This window comes from Diadema antillarum, unplaced genomic scaffold (genome assembly GCF_040938485.1).
Source record: "Diadema antillarum isolate AM-2024a unplaced genomic scaffold, OU_Dant_1.0 seq00000031_RagTag, whole genome shotgun sequence".
In the NCBI taxonomy this organism is placed as follows: Eukaryota; Metazoa; Echinodermata; class Echinoidea; order Diadematoida; family Diadematidae; genus Diadema; species Diadema antillarum.
The window spans coordinates 61,955-81,033 of NW_027271147.1; the positions used below are offsets into that span (position 1 = coordinate 61,955).

At 38.7% G+C, this 19,079-nt stretch overlaps 1 protein-coding gene across 1 annotated transcript in view; it reads right to left on the minus strand.

The window, feature by feature from the left end:
- Positions 1-19,079, minus strand: part of LOC139725301 (uncharacterized) — a 36,844-nt gene that overhangs the window by 15,771 nt on the left and 1,994 nt on the right. Inside the window, exons 3-17 of the mRNA XM_071636390.1 lie at positions 18,096-18,213; positions 16,505-16,550; positions 14,208-14,301; positions 13,404-13,544; positions 11,320-11,441; positions 9,774-9,876; positions 8,970-9,152; positions 7,518-7,632; positions 5,915-6,027; positions 4,749-4,932; positions 4,112-4,210; positions 3,755-3,822; positions 2,667-2,759; positions 1,466-1,525; positions 524-604 (exon numbers count right to left, since the gene is read on the minus strand). Coding sequence (XP_071492491.1) covers positions 524-604; positions 1,466-1,525; positions 2,667-2,759; positions 3,755-3,822; positions 4,112-4,210; positions 4,749-4,932; positions 5,915-6,027; positions 7,518-7,632; positions 8,970-9,152; positions 9,774-9,876; positions 11,320-11,441; positions 13,404-13,544; positions 14,208-14,301; positions 16,505-16,550; positions 18,096-18,213 — 1,620 coding nt within the window. The remainder of the gene's footprint in view (positions 1-523; positions 605-1,465; positions 1,526-2,666; positions 2,760-3,754; positions 3,823-4,111; positions 4,211-4,748; positions 4,933-5,914; positions 6,028-7,517; positions 7,633-8,969; positions 9,153-9,773; positions 9,877-11,319; positions 11,442-13,403; positions 13,545-14,207; positions 14,302-16,504; positions 16,551-18,095; positions 18,214-19,079) is intronic.

The following is a 19,079-nucleotide window of genomic DNA, read 5'->3' on the forward strand; positions in this document are numbered from 1 at the left end:
CTTTTCTTTTTTTCACCAGTATTTCTAACTCTTCCGCAAAAGACATATGTAGTAACACAATTTAGGAAAATAGTATTTTCCATAAAACCTGCAATATTTTTTGGCAAAAAAAAAAAAAAAAAAGCATACTGTAACGTACAACAACACACATCTCTGCAAATGGGGACCAACTTTGTCCTTTTTCATGGCCCTAAATAACTGCCAAATGAAGGCAGCAAATGACTCCGCCTATTTGTTTTTGACATCATCGACATTAGGTCTTAGACCAAAGCACACCCTAGATATCTACAGCTTGATACTTGCTAGGATTTGGGGGTTTTGTTTCTGTTTTTGTTTACCTTAAACTCATCCAGTTTCTTGATACTTGCTAGGGTTGGGAGGTCTTATTTCTGTTCTGGTTTACTTGTAACTCTTCCAGTTTCTTGATACTTGCTAGGGTTTGGGGGTTTGTTTTTGTTTACCCTTAACTCCTACAGTTACTTGATACTTGCTAGGTTTGGGGTTTGTTTTCATTTTTGTTTACCTGTAACTCCTCCAGTTTCTTCTCCTGCTCTTCCTGCTTCTGTTCTTGAACTTTGAACTTCTCCTCTGCCTCTGCATCATTCTGACAAGAAATGGGGACAAGAAGACTTGTAACCAGTTGTCTCTCGACAGCTGGATTTTTGACAACAGACATTTAAAAATGGTATTTGTCAATTTGAATGTACATACAGTCTGTACTTTCAAATCTACAAGCCACCTTAGCTTTTCATATAAAACTGACACCCCCTAACCCCTCCCTTTTTTTTCCCGGAAAGGAAAAAAAAAAAAGGATTGATGGACTTGTCCTCATACACATATCACACAAATCAATTACTTGCAATGTGAAGCGGGACAGGGGAAACAACATTTTCATCATTGTCACACTTTGATATATATTCTATAAAGACAAAGAATAGCTTAAATTTCTGTAAAGAGCAGTTGCTATTAAAGACATTTCCCATTTTGACAAGTACATAAAAAACTGGCCAGTGAGAGGTCTTACCCCGGGCATTTTATGTGCTTCATATGAATATAATATGACGAGAATATAGGGAAGAGTGGATATTAAAGTATAAGTCTCTATTGTCAACATTGCATACATGTATGATAAATTTGAATCATAAAATTGTGGACCAATAGCTAAATTGTCATAACAATGGATGGAATATCATATACCTCATATCAGGTCTTTTTCCTGTTCTCCCATTTTCCTCTTCCTTTAATCATTGTCATACATGGTATTTCATTGCCTTTCCTGAGAGGTTGGAATTCCGTGCTCATTCCACAAATGTAAATACTACCAAGTCAGGTTTTGGTACATGTGCAGTCCATGAATATATGAAACAAAATGATTAATTTGAGCTGCTGAGCTTCCTCTCACCTCTCATAGCAAATATGATATGAAATATAAATTAAAAAAAAAAAAAGAACTAAATTTGTGTACCTCTTTGGATTCTTTCTTTGCAGCTTCATCATTGGCCCCTGTGGATGAAGAAGTACATCTCTGTGTCAAGGGATGATCATGTGGTTTTAAACAGGTATAAAATACATCACTAAACAATCATACAGCCTACATAACATAACATTTGCAACCAAAGGTGACAAGCTTCAAACTCATCTAGGCCACTTATTCCCTTGACTGGTTTACTGGACACTCTAACAGGTCCCAGCTCTACTTGTACCACTTGTGCTCTTTCTACCAACATTTCCTTTTGATATCTCCTCGAATGTTCCCATTTTCATTCAAAATAACTTTAAGTCAGCAACAATCACCTCTGTTCTCGTTTGCCAGTGCTTGAGGGGTCGACTTGAAAGGAAAGTCCAATGAGAAAATCCTCACGGAGCACGCAGACCTGTTCGGTTTGGGTGTTGTTTCATATGTTTATTACTATTCAGCTATTACTGTGGGGTTTCAGTATGCCTAATAATAGTTGATTTATGCACTGACATAGCAATGCAGCTGACCCATCGCATAATCCATGGGATCTATGGGATCTATTCTGTCCTTCTCATTTTGGAAGGCCCCCCCCCCCCCTTCGTTATAGCCGAAAGAGTTACAGAGTTTAAAAATTGAACTCATTTCTAGAGAGTCCTTTAAGTCTTGACACAAAATGCTTTAATGACACTGAACTCATGTGTAGAAAACATAAAGAGTGGGAGTATTTTGTTGTTGTTTTTTTATGTTAGAGAATGTAGTAAGGGCACAAAGGAGGGCAAGTATGAAAACTTCTGAATACATTTTACTAGGTGCGGTCAGACTGGCAAAAGATTGAGGAGTTTAAGATCGCGATCTTTAAGATCTCAAAGTTTTGCCAGAATGACCGCAAACTTCCCGCGAAACTTCCCGCGAAACTTCTCGATCTGTTTGCGGGCGATGTCTCCAAAGCGCAAGGCCATTGTTATGTACAGATGTGCATTGTTACGTCACAATCACTAGCCATCGGATGGCGCAGTCTTTCTTGCGTGCGTACCAATTGCCCAAACTTCGCGATCTCAAACTTCTCGATCTTTTGCCAGTCTGACCGCGCCTTATCAGTCAATGCCAACTTACCCTCTCCAACTTCTCTCTCTTCTCTTTCTTCAGTATCCTTTTCTTCTTTCCTCTTCTTCTTTCCTTCATCTGCTTCCCCTTGTTCCTTCCCCACATCCTCCTGCTCCTTCAGTCTTTCCTTCTCTTTCTCTTCTTCTGCCGCCTCCTCCTCGTTCTCTCTTTCTTCTGGTTCCTTTGCTATCGCCTGCTGTGAGAAAGCAAAAAACACCATGAGCACTGGCAAGGAGATACTTGATTTGAAAGCATTACCATGCTTACTGCTAAGAAACATGACACAACTTTTATGAAAAAAAGAGAAGCGAAAGAAAGATTTTTCACTATTTTCTTCAATGTAACACGGCGCTATACATTCTCTAACATCACACATTCAGCCCCCCCCCCCTCCCAAAAAAAAAAAGTTAATATATAAACTGTAATCAAGCAGGGCTTTTTTTGGATCCCTCACAATAGAATCTGCAACACTAGCAGTCATGAAAAAAAAAAAAAAATCATGAAAGACTGAGGTGCTATTTCCTTCAATTCAGAAAATGATCGCAGAACCCCCCCCCCCCCCAGCATATTTAGAGTTAAAGATACACTCCCTGAAGACTGAAGACTACCTTGACAAATATGGTCATGTGGTGAAAGCTTGACTGTAATTTTCCTTACTTTTCTTATCATCATTATACAAGCATGTGGTCATGTTAAATTGACACAGATGAAACATAGGCTGAAACTCGGAAAGTGTTGGTATTCTAAAGATTGTTTATAAAAGCTGGTGTGACCACATCTACAATTTTTGGGGGATGACTGGTCGATTATCAACTATGTACCCCATAGAAAGTTCTCTAAATTATCTTGTTTCTTGGCATCCCAGTGTATCTGAATGTGCATTCATTCACGACTAGTCCTAAGCACATCGATAGTGCAGTCTCTGAAATATGTGATATACACCATGATCATATCAACTTGCATTTGTATAAGCATGAGATTTGATACAGAGATTCCTTGATGGTAACTACATGGTATCTTATCCCCCAAGACTTCACTTCCTCAGCTATGGTACATTTGTGCACAAAACATATATCGGGGGAGGATTTGAGATACCCATATAACACAAGGCTCTCTACGTATTGATAGAGACTGACTAACATTCATGTTAGCCACACATGAGACTTGTGAATGACTACAAAGGTACCTTACCTGGTTGGGAACATCCACTGGAGCATGAGGAATAGGAGGTTCTTGCCGTTTGTCTTCAGCAGCTTCAACTAGACATGGTTTGATTGACGAGAAAAAAAGAAGGAAGGAAAATATGAAGTAAATACAGAGAATACGCAGGAACAGTCAAGAAATTTCTCCCGTCACTTCCATTCTTTTTGCAGCTGTTCCATGCATCAGGAACAAAGCACAGATGAGTCACATAACTCCTGAAATATCTACAGCAACTGCATCAAAACACTGTCATGAACTGATGCTGCCCAAAATAAAGCCTGCCACCTTCACAAAAACTAAGTGCATTTAATGAAAACGTAGGATTATCATACGCCTCATACTCACTTTCTTGATGTTTTCGCTGCTCCCCTTCCACTTGCCCTTCTGCCTTGTCACCAGGATCAGCGCCACCTCCTCCACCTGGGTCCTTGATGACATTGTCATCTGTCAATTAACATATGCAAAAATCAAGTCGCATCACCGACATTGCCAACATGCACAAACACAACAATCCTCAGGATTTTTATTTGGAATGATCTTCTCTGCTTTAGATAGATTCCATCAAACACTTTCTGTATCAACATGCAATGTTTGCAAATTGATATGATTACATTAACTATTCGCCTGAAGGGTCCATACAATATGTTCTCATCTACGCAGTATCACCATCAAGCCCAAATGCACAGTGCAGCTATTACATTCAATGTGGGCGTTGCATACCCAAGCCTACTACTTGTCTCCAAAAAATCAAACATGTTTAATTCTCTTGCCATTTCTGGGTTACCTGGCTTGTCTCCGGGAGATGTTGCAGAGATGTCTCCATGATCAGTGAGACTCAAGTCGCCACAAGGTCGCCATCTAGTCTCCAAGCCTATGAACTACCCACTTAAATGCTTTATTCCACATATGGAAATAGAATATGCAGTAAGCCATGGGCATGTGAATTACATACAATAGCACAAGCTCAGACCAGTAAATTTACCCAGTATTCTTTCTTGGCTGTCCGCTGCGCCTTCTTTCCCTATGACCGGCAGCTCGCCGCCTTGCTGCAGTTTGTCAAGGCGATCCACAGGCTTGGGGGCGGGGATGGGGTTGTCCACGGGGCTGGGGTGAAGGTTGTCATAGGTGCTGAACAGGAGAAACGCAACACCCAAGATCAAAAGGACCTAGGAAGAAAAGATGACAAATGCTTCAGGAATCATATTGGCATTTCTTTGCAAAGATGTTACTTAAAACCAGATATTTGCTCTCTCATCTTCTCTAACTCTTTATACAACACGGTTTTAACCCCTGTGTGCCACATTGTTCTGATTCTGCAAGGCAGGTATGCTATGGGAAAACATTCTGTTTTTAAAATCCATGTAACTATAGATTTTTGTTATGCCGGACATGCGATGATCAAAGTTGTAAAGAAAATTCCAAGCTTTGCTATGATGTAAATTTTATGACAAATTTGTGACGATATTTCCTTCCAAATGATCAGTAGCTACATTATTGCATGGGCATGAGTTTTGCACACAAAACAAATAAAGAAACTTAGAATTTACTCCAAAATCCATTAGGGAATACTGCTCGAATTCTCTCACCACACAATGCAAGCTGCATGTAAGAGGAATGGATTTGCGAGTAAAGTTTTCACTGTACTGTGGCATTTGGTGATTTATCAATTGTTTCAAGCGGTTTCGTGCATTTGAGCAAAATATGCAATCTTGGCACACTGTTGACTAAGTCAGGCATGCGAACGTTACACATAAAGAGTTAATCTTTTTCTCCTGAAATATACAGTTTCAGCATCATCTACTTTAGAGAGAAGAGAATGATGATAAAAGAGAAAATGAACAAGGACAAAAAGATGAATAGGAGGAGAAAGGAGACAAGGGAAAGAGTGAGGGGGAAAACAAAAAATGTTTATGAATACAGAATTCCTATAATGAAATGAAACCATCTATGCAGCGGCTGGAGAACTGGAATGGAACAAGAAAAACGAAGAGTATGCATGTTAGGGGAGGGGGCTTGACGTTAACCTAAGTTCTAAGACAGATTCAACCATGATTCACAACTGGTAAAGGAGGGAAACGGCAGCAAAAATGGCTATAATGCTAACAAGCAAAACAAAACAAATTAAAAACAAGCAAAAACATGCCCTACCTTAGGCAAATTCCTTGCGGGAACACCCACAGTGTGTTGATAGATAAGTGCCGGCATGATGAAGCAAGCTACTGAACCCATGGTGGAGCCAGTCAGACTCAGCACAACCTCAACTACAGCATTAAAAAACAAAGAAAATAAATAAAGACAAAGCAATCATGTAACACATAAGCGACGAAATGAATCATCTCCAAAAGAGTCTCATATTGAACAGAATCTCAACTTAACATTTGGCCCAAGAATCAAGTTCTGTTTTTTTTTCTCTTCCTTTTTTTTTCCTTTTTCTTTTCATGAGTCCAAATCATAATTTTTTCAGCAGATTAAGTATTGTTTATCTCATCTGTCTTCACAGGTCTCTAAAATTTGTGGTTCTGATCATCTGCAACAGGTACATTTTTATTTATTCATTATTATTATTTTTTAATATTTCAATTCTTTTCAGTGACAGGTACATTTTTATTTATTTATCGTTATTATTGTTTTTGATATTTCAATTCTTTTCAGCACTCCATTTTTATGGCCAATCAGATGAACCAGATATCATGTGCAGACCAACATTCACAATACAGTCATTTAGAACAGAACAAAGTGTAAGAGGGGTTCCTTCAACACACGTACACACACCCTATATAAATGATAACATTATACTGGGCATTTGAGGGAGCAGATATGTGGCTACAAGGCAGGGCATTGCAAGAAACATGTTTCCCTCTGGCCTACTTGGACAAAAGTCTAATGAATTCACAAGGCAAATACCTAGGTGCTACAACTCACTTGTCCTCTAGGGGCAACTGTCAGTCAAGTGAACTCACTGTCATGTAAGTCATATAAATGGGCACATACTTCTACGAAGTACTGCAAGAGTGGAAATTTTTGCTTTGAGGAAATATTTGCACATTATAAGTGACATGAAATTCGAATGAAAAAAATATATGCACATTGTTTTTGCTTGTAATATAATGTCATATCATAACAAATCTTTGGCCTTGAGGTAGGTGTATTGTAGGATCATAACTGTTACATTATTTGCAGTTTTCTTCACTTTTGCTGGTGTCATAGTGGGAGTGAGTTTGCTGTGGTAATGCAGATCAGTAACCTTTTACTGAAGTACAATTAAGTGCTGCCAAAGCTGTTAACCTCCATGACAGCAGCGAGTGATTTAAAGTGCTCACCTAACTGCTGTGAAATTAAAAACACTCAAAATTCATCTCACCTGGCCAAATGTCAAAAATCATTCATGAGAATTTCTGCCTTTACAGTATTGGACCCTTGCCTGCATACCCTCTGACGCCGTGCTTCTAAACCTTTTTCAGTTCGATGCCCTCTTTGGCTTCAACAATTTTTTTTTTTTTTTTTTGAGGCCCAATTAGGTCACACATCAATCTTTTTCATTCAATTCATAGCCAACATCGAGGCCCACCTGCGAGAGCTTTTGCTGTCCACTGGTTGAGAAGCGGGGCATTAGGGCAATTGGGAGTAGCAGTCTTTATGATACTCCTCTTGACTGCTCATTTCACTTGCCCAACGGTGGGCAATCGTTGCCTCAGACAAGTGTAGTACTTCAAAAGTTAACACTCAGAGAGAGAAAGAGCACAATGATTACCGTTTGGAATGAGGATGGCGATGCAGAGTGTAAACCCCAGGATGCACAGCGTGATGACTCGGAACATGACGGGCGGGATGTACATGACGCCCCCTATAGGATTGCTATCTGCTGTCTGGAGAGGGGCGGGGGAGCAAACGGTGATGGAAAAGTTTGACACATGGACAGTCCACAATCACGAATGTAGCCAATATGTCAACTTTTGTTGGCAGCGGGGAAGTTTACCCAATTTCTAGTAAGCAAATAATCAACGTTGTTGAAGGTGATGGGACAAACTATCACTTGCGAGGCAATCTGTATGTACATGTAGCTATCTTTCTAAAGCGCAGCTGAGGAAAGATAGCATACACATTCAGATCGCCAAGGAAGTGATAGTTTGTCTCATTGCCTGAAACTAATAGTTGATTATTTGCTTTATATTCCACATCTAGGGTCCTAGATATTCCCATTTTGTTCCACATCTGAAACCGTTATAAGAGCTGTCTTAGGGTATCCTCAGGCTTAGACTACCTAGTTTACTTTAGATGTATGCACGTAGATGACAAAACAACGAATTTGCTCTGCGCCCAGCGCATGGCACTGAAATAAAAGTGTGTTGCAGTGTGGTCTATCACTTGAACTGGGTCAAATGATAGACCACAGCGCAACACATTTTTATTTCACGCGCACTCAAAATTGTAAGTTATATCACACGTTTAATAGGACTGAGTGAATTAAGAGATCAGCGAAACAAAACGACTATCATCATAGAGTGTAACGGACTTTTCTATAGCTATAGCAAGATTCTTAGTATGTGGAATATAATACCAAATATGAAGGGGTGTCAAATTCAAAATCCTCCACTCCATTCCAACAAATCATCATTCATGAAAGAAATGGACAAAAGTCATCAACGTTTCATTATGGCAAAATTTTTTATTTTTTGAAAGAAAGAATTATTCAGAGGGGTGATGGTTCCGATGCGAGTTTCTTCACTTTGTCTCCCTCTACAAATAAAATTTGTTAAGATCGCAACTGCTAATCTGTAAATTAACAAACATGTTGGAAAAAAGGAACCAGTGGGACTCGAACCTGTTATCTACTGCTTTCCGGGCAGCGACACTACCACCAGGCTGTCCCTGGTTGCCGCAGTGAAACAATGATTTTTTTTTTTCTCGATTTAACACAGAATTAACAGCATGATGGGAGTTCAGTTTTGTCAAAACCATATTAATGAAAATATGAAAGTAATCAAATTTTTATCACATTTTCAGCAATTAAAACAGGTGAAACTTAAAAAAATCTATTCACTTTCTAATCTAACTTTCAATTTTGAATGAGCTCCTACAATTCTGTCTGTCTGTCTGATTTTACTCTGTTTCTCATAATCAACGCAAACATCGAAGTGAGGGGGGGGGGGGAAGAAGTGTTGCCACTACCTGGTGGGCAGGTGGGGCGAGTGTAATGTCTTACATTGGGAAAGCAGAGGGAGTAGATGCTAGCCCGGCAGGGGAAGACGACGAGGGGGAAGCTGATGGCCACGGAGAGGGCGAAGAGAAGCTTGAGGACATCGGCGAGCAGGGAGGGGGCCTGGTTGAGGAGGACGTCCCCCTTGACCCCATCCTGGTAGTAAGTGATGTAGCCAAAGAGACCAATCTGCATCGGGGTGAACAAGGATGAACAATGTTCATTGAATTTTTATATTAGTCTTGTAAAAATTGCGAATTCTGTATCAGTCTCGATACTGGTATGGCTTGTTTTCATTACAAATCATTTGTAAATAATTTGATTATGTTTGTGATATGATTTTAAAAAACATACCAAAAAAAAAAAAATTCTGGTGACCTATCTGGAGTAAGCGACTAAAATAAACGCAAGCAAAGAGAAGGTGAAGATGCATAAAAATCACATAGAGAATGAAAGATGGAAAGGATGCTGTCGCCACTGATATAGATGACGACCATGGCGAGGAAGGTGAAGATGATGATAAATCAATCGAATGAGGTGGGCAGAGAAGCATGTCTGTTTGATATAATTTGAAGCCCTCATCTGCACAACAGCCGATCTCCACTTTTTGGGGACATCAAAGAAGGCACACACACACACACAAAAATACCCTCATTTGCAAAATTGTGGTGAAGTTCACTGAAACTGATCCAGCACAGACACACACAAATCAATGGCACGACAGTGTCAACATCGCAATATATCTAAACCAAATGTAACTGTGAGGGACATGTGATGTCCAAATTGTGACAGATGTACATAAACACTCACCGTGATGTAGACCCCGGCAACCAGGTTGACTCCCTTGGATACCACATCCTCCATCTGTTTTGGGGTTCTCTCTTGGAGAGAATTATACACAGGGAACAGGGTTCTGTGTGAAGGAGCACACAAAATACATGTAAATCGGGCTGGGTTTGGTACACACACGCCATTATATTACATTTATGCACTGCTTTGCTGCTGCTGCCGCATCTTTTGACGCCAAATTTGCGATGCCCGGGCGCGCGGTTCCGAAGTTGCGCATAAATATGTATGTGCATGTCAGACCAAAAATTGCTCGAAAACATGAATTCGTGTACAATTTCAATGCAAACTGTGCTTATAGGCAAATTTCATAAAAGCATGATTATTTGGGGGTTTTATATTGATTAAAATGAATTAATAACATCTTATCTTGTTCGGAACAATGTAGCGGACAAGTTTCATCGAAAAAACAATGAAAAACATAAATTCGAAAAAACAAGGAAATACATAAGAAATTAAAAAAACAATAAAATACTTCAGAAATGTTTTCTGATGGCACAATTTTTTTCTCTTATATTTTCTCAGGACACTAAAAAGAATATTTACACGAAAAATGTGCCCATTTTGAGCTTTATTTAGTGATTAATACCAAATTGTCTGATTTCATGCATCATTATGCATAAATTAGCATAATTTAGCATAAATGATAATTTTTATAAAATTTAACTTCATGGTACTTTAGATTACATTATAGGCAGTGTGTGTGCCACTTTTCATCCCGATCGCGCGGTTGACGGCCGAGATCTGGAAGGGGGGGGCCTGGGAGGCCCTATAGTTAGGGTTAATTTATATCTACATGTGACATAAAAATATTGTATTTCCTCTGGTTTTCCTTCTTTGAGTTCATTATGCAAAAGAAAAAAAAAGGCACACTTCATGAAGCATACCTGGCACAAATAATGAACAGAATCCATCAAGTTTTCCCCTAAAATTGTGGAAGTAATATATGGAGTGTACTGAAGGTAATGACTGACAGATAGATAGACAACCTGGCAGCACAATGTTTCCACTCTTCAGGGGCAAAGGAATAATATAATATTGACAATATAAAGTTTCAAAGACTCGGTAGTGTGGGGAAGCGTGGGCAGTCCGATTGAATCAATTTTTATTCGCTGCCCAGTGGGGTACTTTCAAAATCAAGAATAGTGCCCGTCAACCACGTATCTGCCAATATGTGCATCAAAGTCCACACTCATTGGTAAAGGTCACCTCTGGTAAAGATTCCTGGGCTGTATGTGTACTTACAGAGAGATCAGTGATAAAGCTGAAAACAATTTGTTATGGGGATTCTTGCATATATCCAAACTTGGTCAGCCTTCCCACTCCACGAATTTCCTAATTGCGGGGTCTTTAAGCACCAGTTCCATATAATATATGGATGAATTCCAAGCTGATTGAAGTATGATATTGGCTATGCAAACATTCGTACATGTTTAAGAGAGAAAGAAAAATAAGACTGCCTTGAAGTAAGGCTAGAGTAAAAGCACCACAGGGAGACGTGCACACTTACGGCTGACAGCACATAGATAAGGCAAAGATGGACATTCCCTTCAACACTCCTATGGGTCTCCATAAGGTCACCTCGTTCACCCAGTCGAGTGTCTTTAGTTTGGGTATACTGCCGATACATATCTGAAATGACAGGAAACAAACAAAGACTTCAGTAAATTGGGCTTACCTATTTTATTATCTTATTTTTTAATCAGCTGTTCAAGAAACTATGAAATGACAGATGGCTAATGACGAGTATTTGTGACCATCCAGCTTAAAACCTACCTTCTCAGTAATGGACCAAAATATGTGATTTGGGTTGACTAACTCACATCTTTTAAACCTGTCTTACCTAGGAGAGTAATCTGTTCTCTACCTACTGTCAAAATTTGGCAGCTTAAAACAAACAAAATGGAGACATCAGTAGTTTTTCAGAAGTATTTATTTATTCATTTATTCATCTATTTAATTTTTTATTTATTTATTTATTTATTTATTCATTTGTCTATTTATCTATTTATTTATTTATTTATCTATTTATTTATTTATTTATTTATTTATTTATTTATTTATTCATTTATTTATTTATTTATTCATTTATTTTTTGCAGGTACTGTTTTCACTGGAGAAATGGGAAATGGAATATATTTTCACAGATACTCCTGCACAGCATACTGGAGTGACCCTAATCTTTAGATCCTCTTCTCCCTTTTCTATGAAACTGCACCTCCCAACTCTCTCTAATATCAATCATGTATTGAATGGGTTAGGATGGACTTATTCTAACAAGTTATATATCATTGTAAAGCTAAGGGCCTATTCTTTTAATAATTATGTAGGAAAGTATACATTTATTTGGCCTACTTTTTGTGGGTTTTGAGGAGGACGGTCACATTTTGAACTAGAAATGCACTCTGAGAGCGCAGACCTCCGCCAAGCATGCAGCTCATTTCCACCACTGATCTTGTTCTTCCATAGATATCAGTGAGCATTGTGTGCTGAAAGTCGCCCGATTTCCCAATACAGAAGCCTTTGTTATGTCATAAACCCTCAGATGCATGGCGCGCCTCGCCCTAGCAGAAACTAGAGCACGCACTTTAGTGCGCGCATGCAAACCTCAAATACGTGAAGCCTGAACTCCCAAGTTCATTGACCCTACCTGCCAAAATACCAAAAATCTTTCATAAATTCCCCAAAAATTCTCGGATCACTACCAAAAGTTAATCGTTTGTTATTTGTGTCATTCTCAACCTTTCCAGCAAGTTTCATCCCAATCCGTTCACTAATTTTTGAGTTATTTTGCACACTGACAAACCAACAAACGAACACAAAAACACACAAACACACAAACCAACAGTAACGAAAACATAACCTCCTCCCTTGGCAGAGGTAACAATCATCAAAGCAGGAAGGAAACTGTTCTGACATGAAACACAGGTAGTATTACACATTGTACTCATCAAAGATTCAAATATTAAAAGGACCCTTCACGCTACAATAAACGCTTCGACCCAACAAGACCTTTGAACAGTTTGTCTCAGCCATACAAGCAACAAGTTTTCACATTAAGGAAATCTACTCTTCATCATTAACTATTGACTAGACACCCAAACCAGCATTGCTGATCACAATACTGTAAAAGTGGAAATTTTCAAGGTGTTGTAATTTTCGTGCATTTCGCGCAACCAAAAACTAGTGCGAAAATAAAAGCACGCGAATATTTTTGCTTGCCATATGTTCCTGTGCCTGATGTCTTGATTCCGCAGAATTAAAAACATGTGAAACTCTTCTTACCGGGCCACGCGCAAAAAAATAGTCGCGCGAAAATATCCACTTTTACAGTATCCTATATGCAGCAGAATTTGGCATTACTAAATTCCCCACCATCAGGGATATGACTGACATTTCAAAGCAATAATTACTGCAGAGTAATACATATTACATTTGGATTGGTCCTATATTGTGACTGCATCTTGTATTAACCCTTTCTCTGCCAGGGACTTTGGACAGTGTGTAATAATGTTATGGAGTTTTCTGCCCACACTGGCACTCAAAAGCACACAAAGGGTTTAAACATGATTAAGAGACAGACAGATTACTCACACAAGCTGCAAAAAATAGGTAGAAAGTGATTGATACTGTGCTCAGACCACTGAGGCTCTCGATGTTTTTCTTCTGTGTCAAAGGTAGAATGATGAAGACAGCAGTCCCAAGTAAGATTCCCCTTCTCAGGTTTTCTGTGTTCTGGAACAAGGAGTATTCAGAGGGATTATCATTGAGCACGTCAAGAAAGCAGGTTAAAATGTTACAACACGACAAAATCTTGAATGACTGAAAGGATCCCAATTTATCTACTTACCCATCTATATAACATATCTGTCTTCCAACATGTCTGTCAATCAATCACTTTTCATATAGATCTACAAAGATGTTGCAATATTCCAAGATTCCTCAGGAGACTGTGGGGAGATATCTCTCTTCTTTCCACAACAATGTTCCAAGGTTGAAGGAAATTTATGGATTTTCTTATTTACATTTCGTTGTTTAAATACAAAGCAGCAAAAACTTCCTTTTACAAACACACCAAGGGAATCTTATACGTGCTATCAAATGTACAAAATATCAATCATTGATATATGAGGGGAAAATCTCCTACTGCAATGAGAACATAAATTAAAAGCAAATATCTAGGACTAGCTTAAATCACTGCTTTGGTTTCTTTTCCACATCAGTTATCAAAGCAAAGATGACAAATGCATAAAAATGTAAGTTGGCACCATAAATTGCTTTTAAATCTCATACATAATGCTACATGACTCTAGCTCACAATTTTCAACTACGTCATAGACATTTATTTTCCACTTTACTTTCATGAAAACAGAAAATAAAAAGATGCATGATGCTTACCTCCCAATCCATAAATTTTGACACCAGTGATGGCCCAAGGTCTCCGATGATGACAAAAAATGCTATGCATGTTGCGAACAGCAGTAAAATCACACTAAAGAGAAAGAAAAACCATTATTTTACGATCAGTTTTTCATGAGACAAAAACATCATTTGTTGTTTGTTTGTTTGTTTGTTTGTTTTTTGTTTGTTTGTTGTTGTTGTGTTGTTTGCTGTTGTTGTTGTTGTTTTTTCTTTTCTTTTTTTTTTGGGGGGGGGGGGGGGCACTAATTCATTCATATATATGCCAACATTTTGGACACAGTAAATTCCCCCTGCTTTGAAATCGTTTAGTGTAAGTTCAACAAAATGTTTCAAATCACAGCTAAAACTGCCTGTACGAGTAAAATCATTTGAAACATTCAAAAGTCAAATAAAGCTATCAAAAGTTATTGTCAATCTTTTGTACACTATCACTTTGTGCAGCGGTTGCCATCAATACATTTAGTCTGCCTTAGAATTCCATTATCAATCATTACTCATCTTGCATTTCATTTCACAGCTACTCACGGATCTCCATCTTTGTTACTTCCATACATGTATATCAATATTTAATCACACTCCTGCATCCACCAGCTAAAGCTTATACATTGTAGCTTACCAGGTACAGAACGTGATGCGCCCTGATTTGTTAGACTCTTCATGAAATGTATTCCCTTCTCGTGAGCATATAACATTTCACTCTTATATATTCATATGACATCATCATTGCCACGACTGACATCATATACTACCTGCACTCCACCGATGAAAATGTCAAGTGATATGCATGCTCTGTTTTTCAGAGTGCTACAGCACACATTCACTTCCTTGCAAACCGGAGCTCAACAACTAACAAGAGACCCGCGGGTCTAGCGCTCACCTGAGTATCGCAAGTTTACCTTTCACGCAGTCACTAATCTAAATTATTCACAGCTCTACTAAAATTTGACCAGGCATTCTCAAGTAGAAGATGAAAATGTATAATAAGGGCCCAAATTTTAAAGATTCTTTAATTTGGGGGGATTGGGGCCCCCTGGGGCCCTCTGGGTGGGGCATGGTGCCCATTTTGATAAATTGAGATCCTGACCCCCTAGGGATGCTACCTGCCAAGTTTGACGAAAATCCATCAAGAGGTTTTCAGGAAGAAGATGAAAATGAACAATTCAGGCCCCTATTTGGACCTTTCCAATCTCCCCCCGCCCCCAAGAGGGGCACCCCTGGATCTGCTATGAACAAACTTGAAACTACAGTCATTAATGTACTCACTCATAGTATTATCTTAGCTCTATAACTTCTGATTCTAGAGAAGATTTTAAAAGATTCCTTCATTTTGGGGGGTTTGGGCCCCCTGGGGGCCCCCTGGGTGGGGCATGGTGCCCATTTTAACAAATTGAGTTCCTAACCCCCTAAGGATGCTACCTGCCAAGTTTGGTGAAAATGGGTCATGGGGTTCTCAAGAAGAAGATGAAAATGTACAATTTAGGCCCCATTAGGACCCCTCCCCACCCCCCTCCCCTGGGTCCCAAGGGGGGCACCCCTGATTCTGCCACGAACAAACTTGAAACTACAGTCATCAATGTACCAACTCATAGTATTAACTTAGCTCTATCACTTCTGGTTCTAGAGAAGAAGATTTTTACAGATTCCTTACTTTTGGGGGGTTTGGGCCCCCTGGGGGCCCCCTGGGTGGGGCATGGTGCCCATTTGAACAAATTGAGTTCCTAATCCCCTAGGGATGCTACCTGCCAAGTTTGATGAAAATCGGTCCTGGGGTTTTCAAGAAGAAGATGAAAATGTAAAAAGTTTACGCACGACGGACGACGGACGACGGACGACGCACGACGCACGACGGACGCCGGACGAAGGGCGATCGCAATAGCTCACTTGAGCCTTTGGCTCAGGTGAGCTAAAAACTCAACTGGAAATTAAATTTTCACAGAATGAAGAATTTCATCAATCATCCACGCTTCACTATTTGAAGATATCAAATTAAAATTCAACTCTTGATTGAAAAATGCCTCGTTTTTTCCAAGAAAACAGCAACAAAATATGGGTGCTTATATCAAATAGGAACAAATGGCAGATATGCATATATTCAGGATAGACAATATCCTGCAACGGCCTGTTTGGTTTTTACAAAGATTTACTAATAATTATTTTGAAATCACAATGCACAATCACACTTGATATAGTGAACTGCGAACAAGGAGATTTTTAAACAGAAAACATGCATACCTGAAAAAAAAAAAGAAAGAAAGAAGACATCTGTCACTTACCTTCCTTCCACAGTAATTTTTCCTAAACCTCCCAATGTGTGGTTTGCTGTTATAAGACAAAAAATATGTACAAGATTCTGTTTGATGCAGGGTGCTACATAAGCACTTGCCCCGATAGCCCGGGGCAAGTGAAAATCAAATTCGGGCAAGTGTTTTTGAACACTGAGAACTAATGTTGGAGCCACCCTTTTTTCACTTATTCCCCCCCCCCCCCCCCAAACAAACCCACAAAGTCAACTACAGTTGAACCTCTCGTATCCGGACAAGTCGGGACCGGGGCTCATCCGGATAAGGGATTTGGCCGGATACGGGAGACTCAATGCTTTACACATGTACACTTATACATACACATGTACAGATGTAGCCCATTGTAGTACCACACGTAGTAATGTGTATACTGCAACCTTTTCATTGTTACTCTCAGTAACAGACCCCAAAATAGAGCTTCGTGTTTGCAAGAATGAAATCATTTTCTTTTATAAATTCTTGGGATGATTTACCTAAATAATTATTAAGAAATGTATCAAATATATGTAATTCATGTGTGTTTGTTTAGGAGTTCTCAAGGAGTTGGGAATCCCCCTTTCCTCCCGTAATTATTACAAAATAAATCACAGCGAGATTGCGTCCGTACAATAGAGAGATCCGGATAAAGGGAGGCCGGATAAGAGAGGTTCAACTGTATACAGAAGCCCAAGATAATGGCTCTTTATAGTGATGCAAGACACTTTATACATGTCATTTCAGCAACTTTCCAACACTTACACACTTGTATGTGAAGAAGCCCCAGTGCAATGTAACAGCAACACTTGATCGGACCAAGTTTGTTACTCCATTGTGACTAAACATGGAAATCGATGTGTGCTGTTTATTAAAATGATTGTGTTTTATTAAGCCCTTGACTTACAGATGATTTTCTATATTCATGTCCTTATATTTTGGACTTTTTCGGGCAAGCAAAATTAATGTTCGGCAAGTATTTTGCAGCAAATATGACAATCCGCTTGCCCGACCGGGCAAGTGGTTAGAATAAGTTATGTAGCACCCTGTGATGTATGCCATATGATTTAAAATTTTTACTGCAGGTACACGGTTGTTATAGAAAATAACTTTCAACCCGCTAACAAAGCTTTATTTCTTTCAATATCCTAAAAAGAATTTTATAGATAAGTAATGACAGAAAGAACAAAGAATATCCCTAGACAAATGTAGCAGGGCACATGTAGGATGAAGACAAAATAATGAACCAAGTATTTTGGCACAAACAAAGATTGAGTCCATTAAGCAATGACCCAATCATTTTAGTCCAGGTAGAAGCCAGGCCATTGACCTTGAGGTCCCAGCTACAGTTCATAAGACTGGCAGCTCTTTAAGCTAACACCTGTAGTAACTAAAAGCTTCCCAAGCAGTTTCTAAACATATACAATACACAGCTGGAATCATTTTTTTTTTCCTTTTCTTTTTTGTCATGGTTGTGTGATCAATATGCAAGTTACAACAAATCACTACAATTAACCACCACCACTTCCAATATTTTTATCTTTAGTACTTCAACTCTGATTTAGAATAAAGACAAAGAAATATAGCTTACCCAGGAATTCATATGAATTCTTCCTAGTTGCTTTGGCAGACCTCAGGAGCAAATTTCCACTGAATTTGTTGATAGCTCCAGTCAAAAGCAGCAGCAATATGGCCAAAATGATACCACACTGTATAATGGTCATAAAATGTGATGTAAAAGATCAGCTTTTTTTTAGTACAATCATTTTTTTTTTTTTGACAAGTTTTCTGAAGGGTGACTTCAAACATCCTTTGAAATGATTCACACTACAACTATTTGCTTAATTCTAGATTCGCACTGATTTAGCAATACTGACTGTCACAATATGAGTTAGTTATATAGCCTAAACACAAAATATAGCTATGAATACATCCATGTATATGTACAAACCAGTGGTAAAGTTATGATTTTATGACATTATCCAGGGCTGCACAGCAACCCATTTTTTAACATTTTTTTATTAAAAAATTGGTCCAACCTGTATGTCAGACTAGTAGGTACCCAGTTTTTTTTAATTTTTTACTGGTCCATTCCTCTAAAAAGTTACTGATCCAACAGTGATTTTTACTGGCCAGGGACCATCAGACCAGTGACAGTGTGCAGCGTTGCATTATCTTTTTATCTAAATATATACAGTCATTTGTGATTGTGACCAGTATTGCTGTCTACAGAAGAAGAAGAAAACAAGAAAACTAGGGTCCCAGCTTTCTCATATTTTATCTGATTTCAATAAATTTTCTTCTTATCTGTTTATTTGCCCAACTCTTATCAAATCAGCTGGAGATCTGAAATACACTTTCCCTTTATTATCTACTGGTGAGGGCCAGTGGATCACAAGATTATAATTCAAAATATTTAAACTGGAATAATCTTTTTTTTTTTTTGGCAACTGGTCATAACAAAAGGGGTGTCAACCCATAGCCTTGAGAAGTATGGATAAGTTCTGATGAAAATGTGTAAGTCATTTGGCTTGTCTTCCCTTAACAAGAAAACAATAATGATAAAAACAATAAC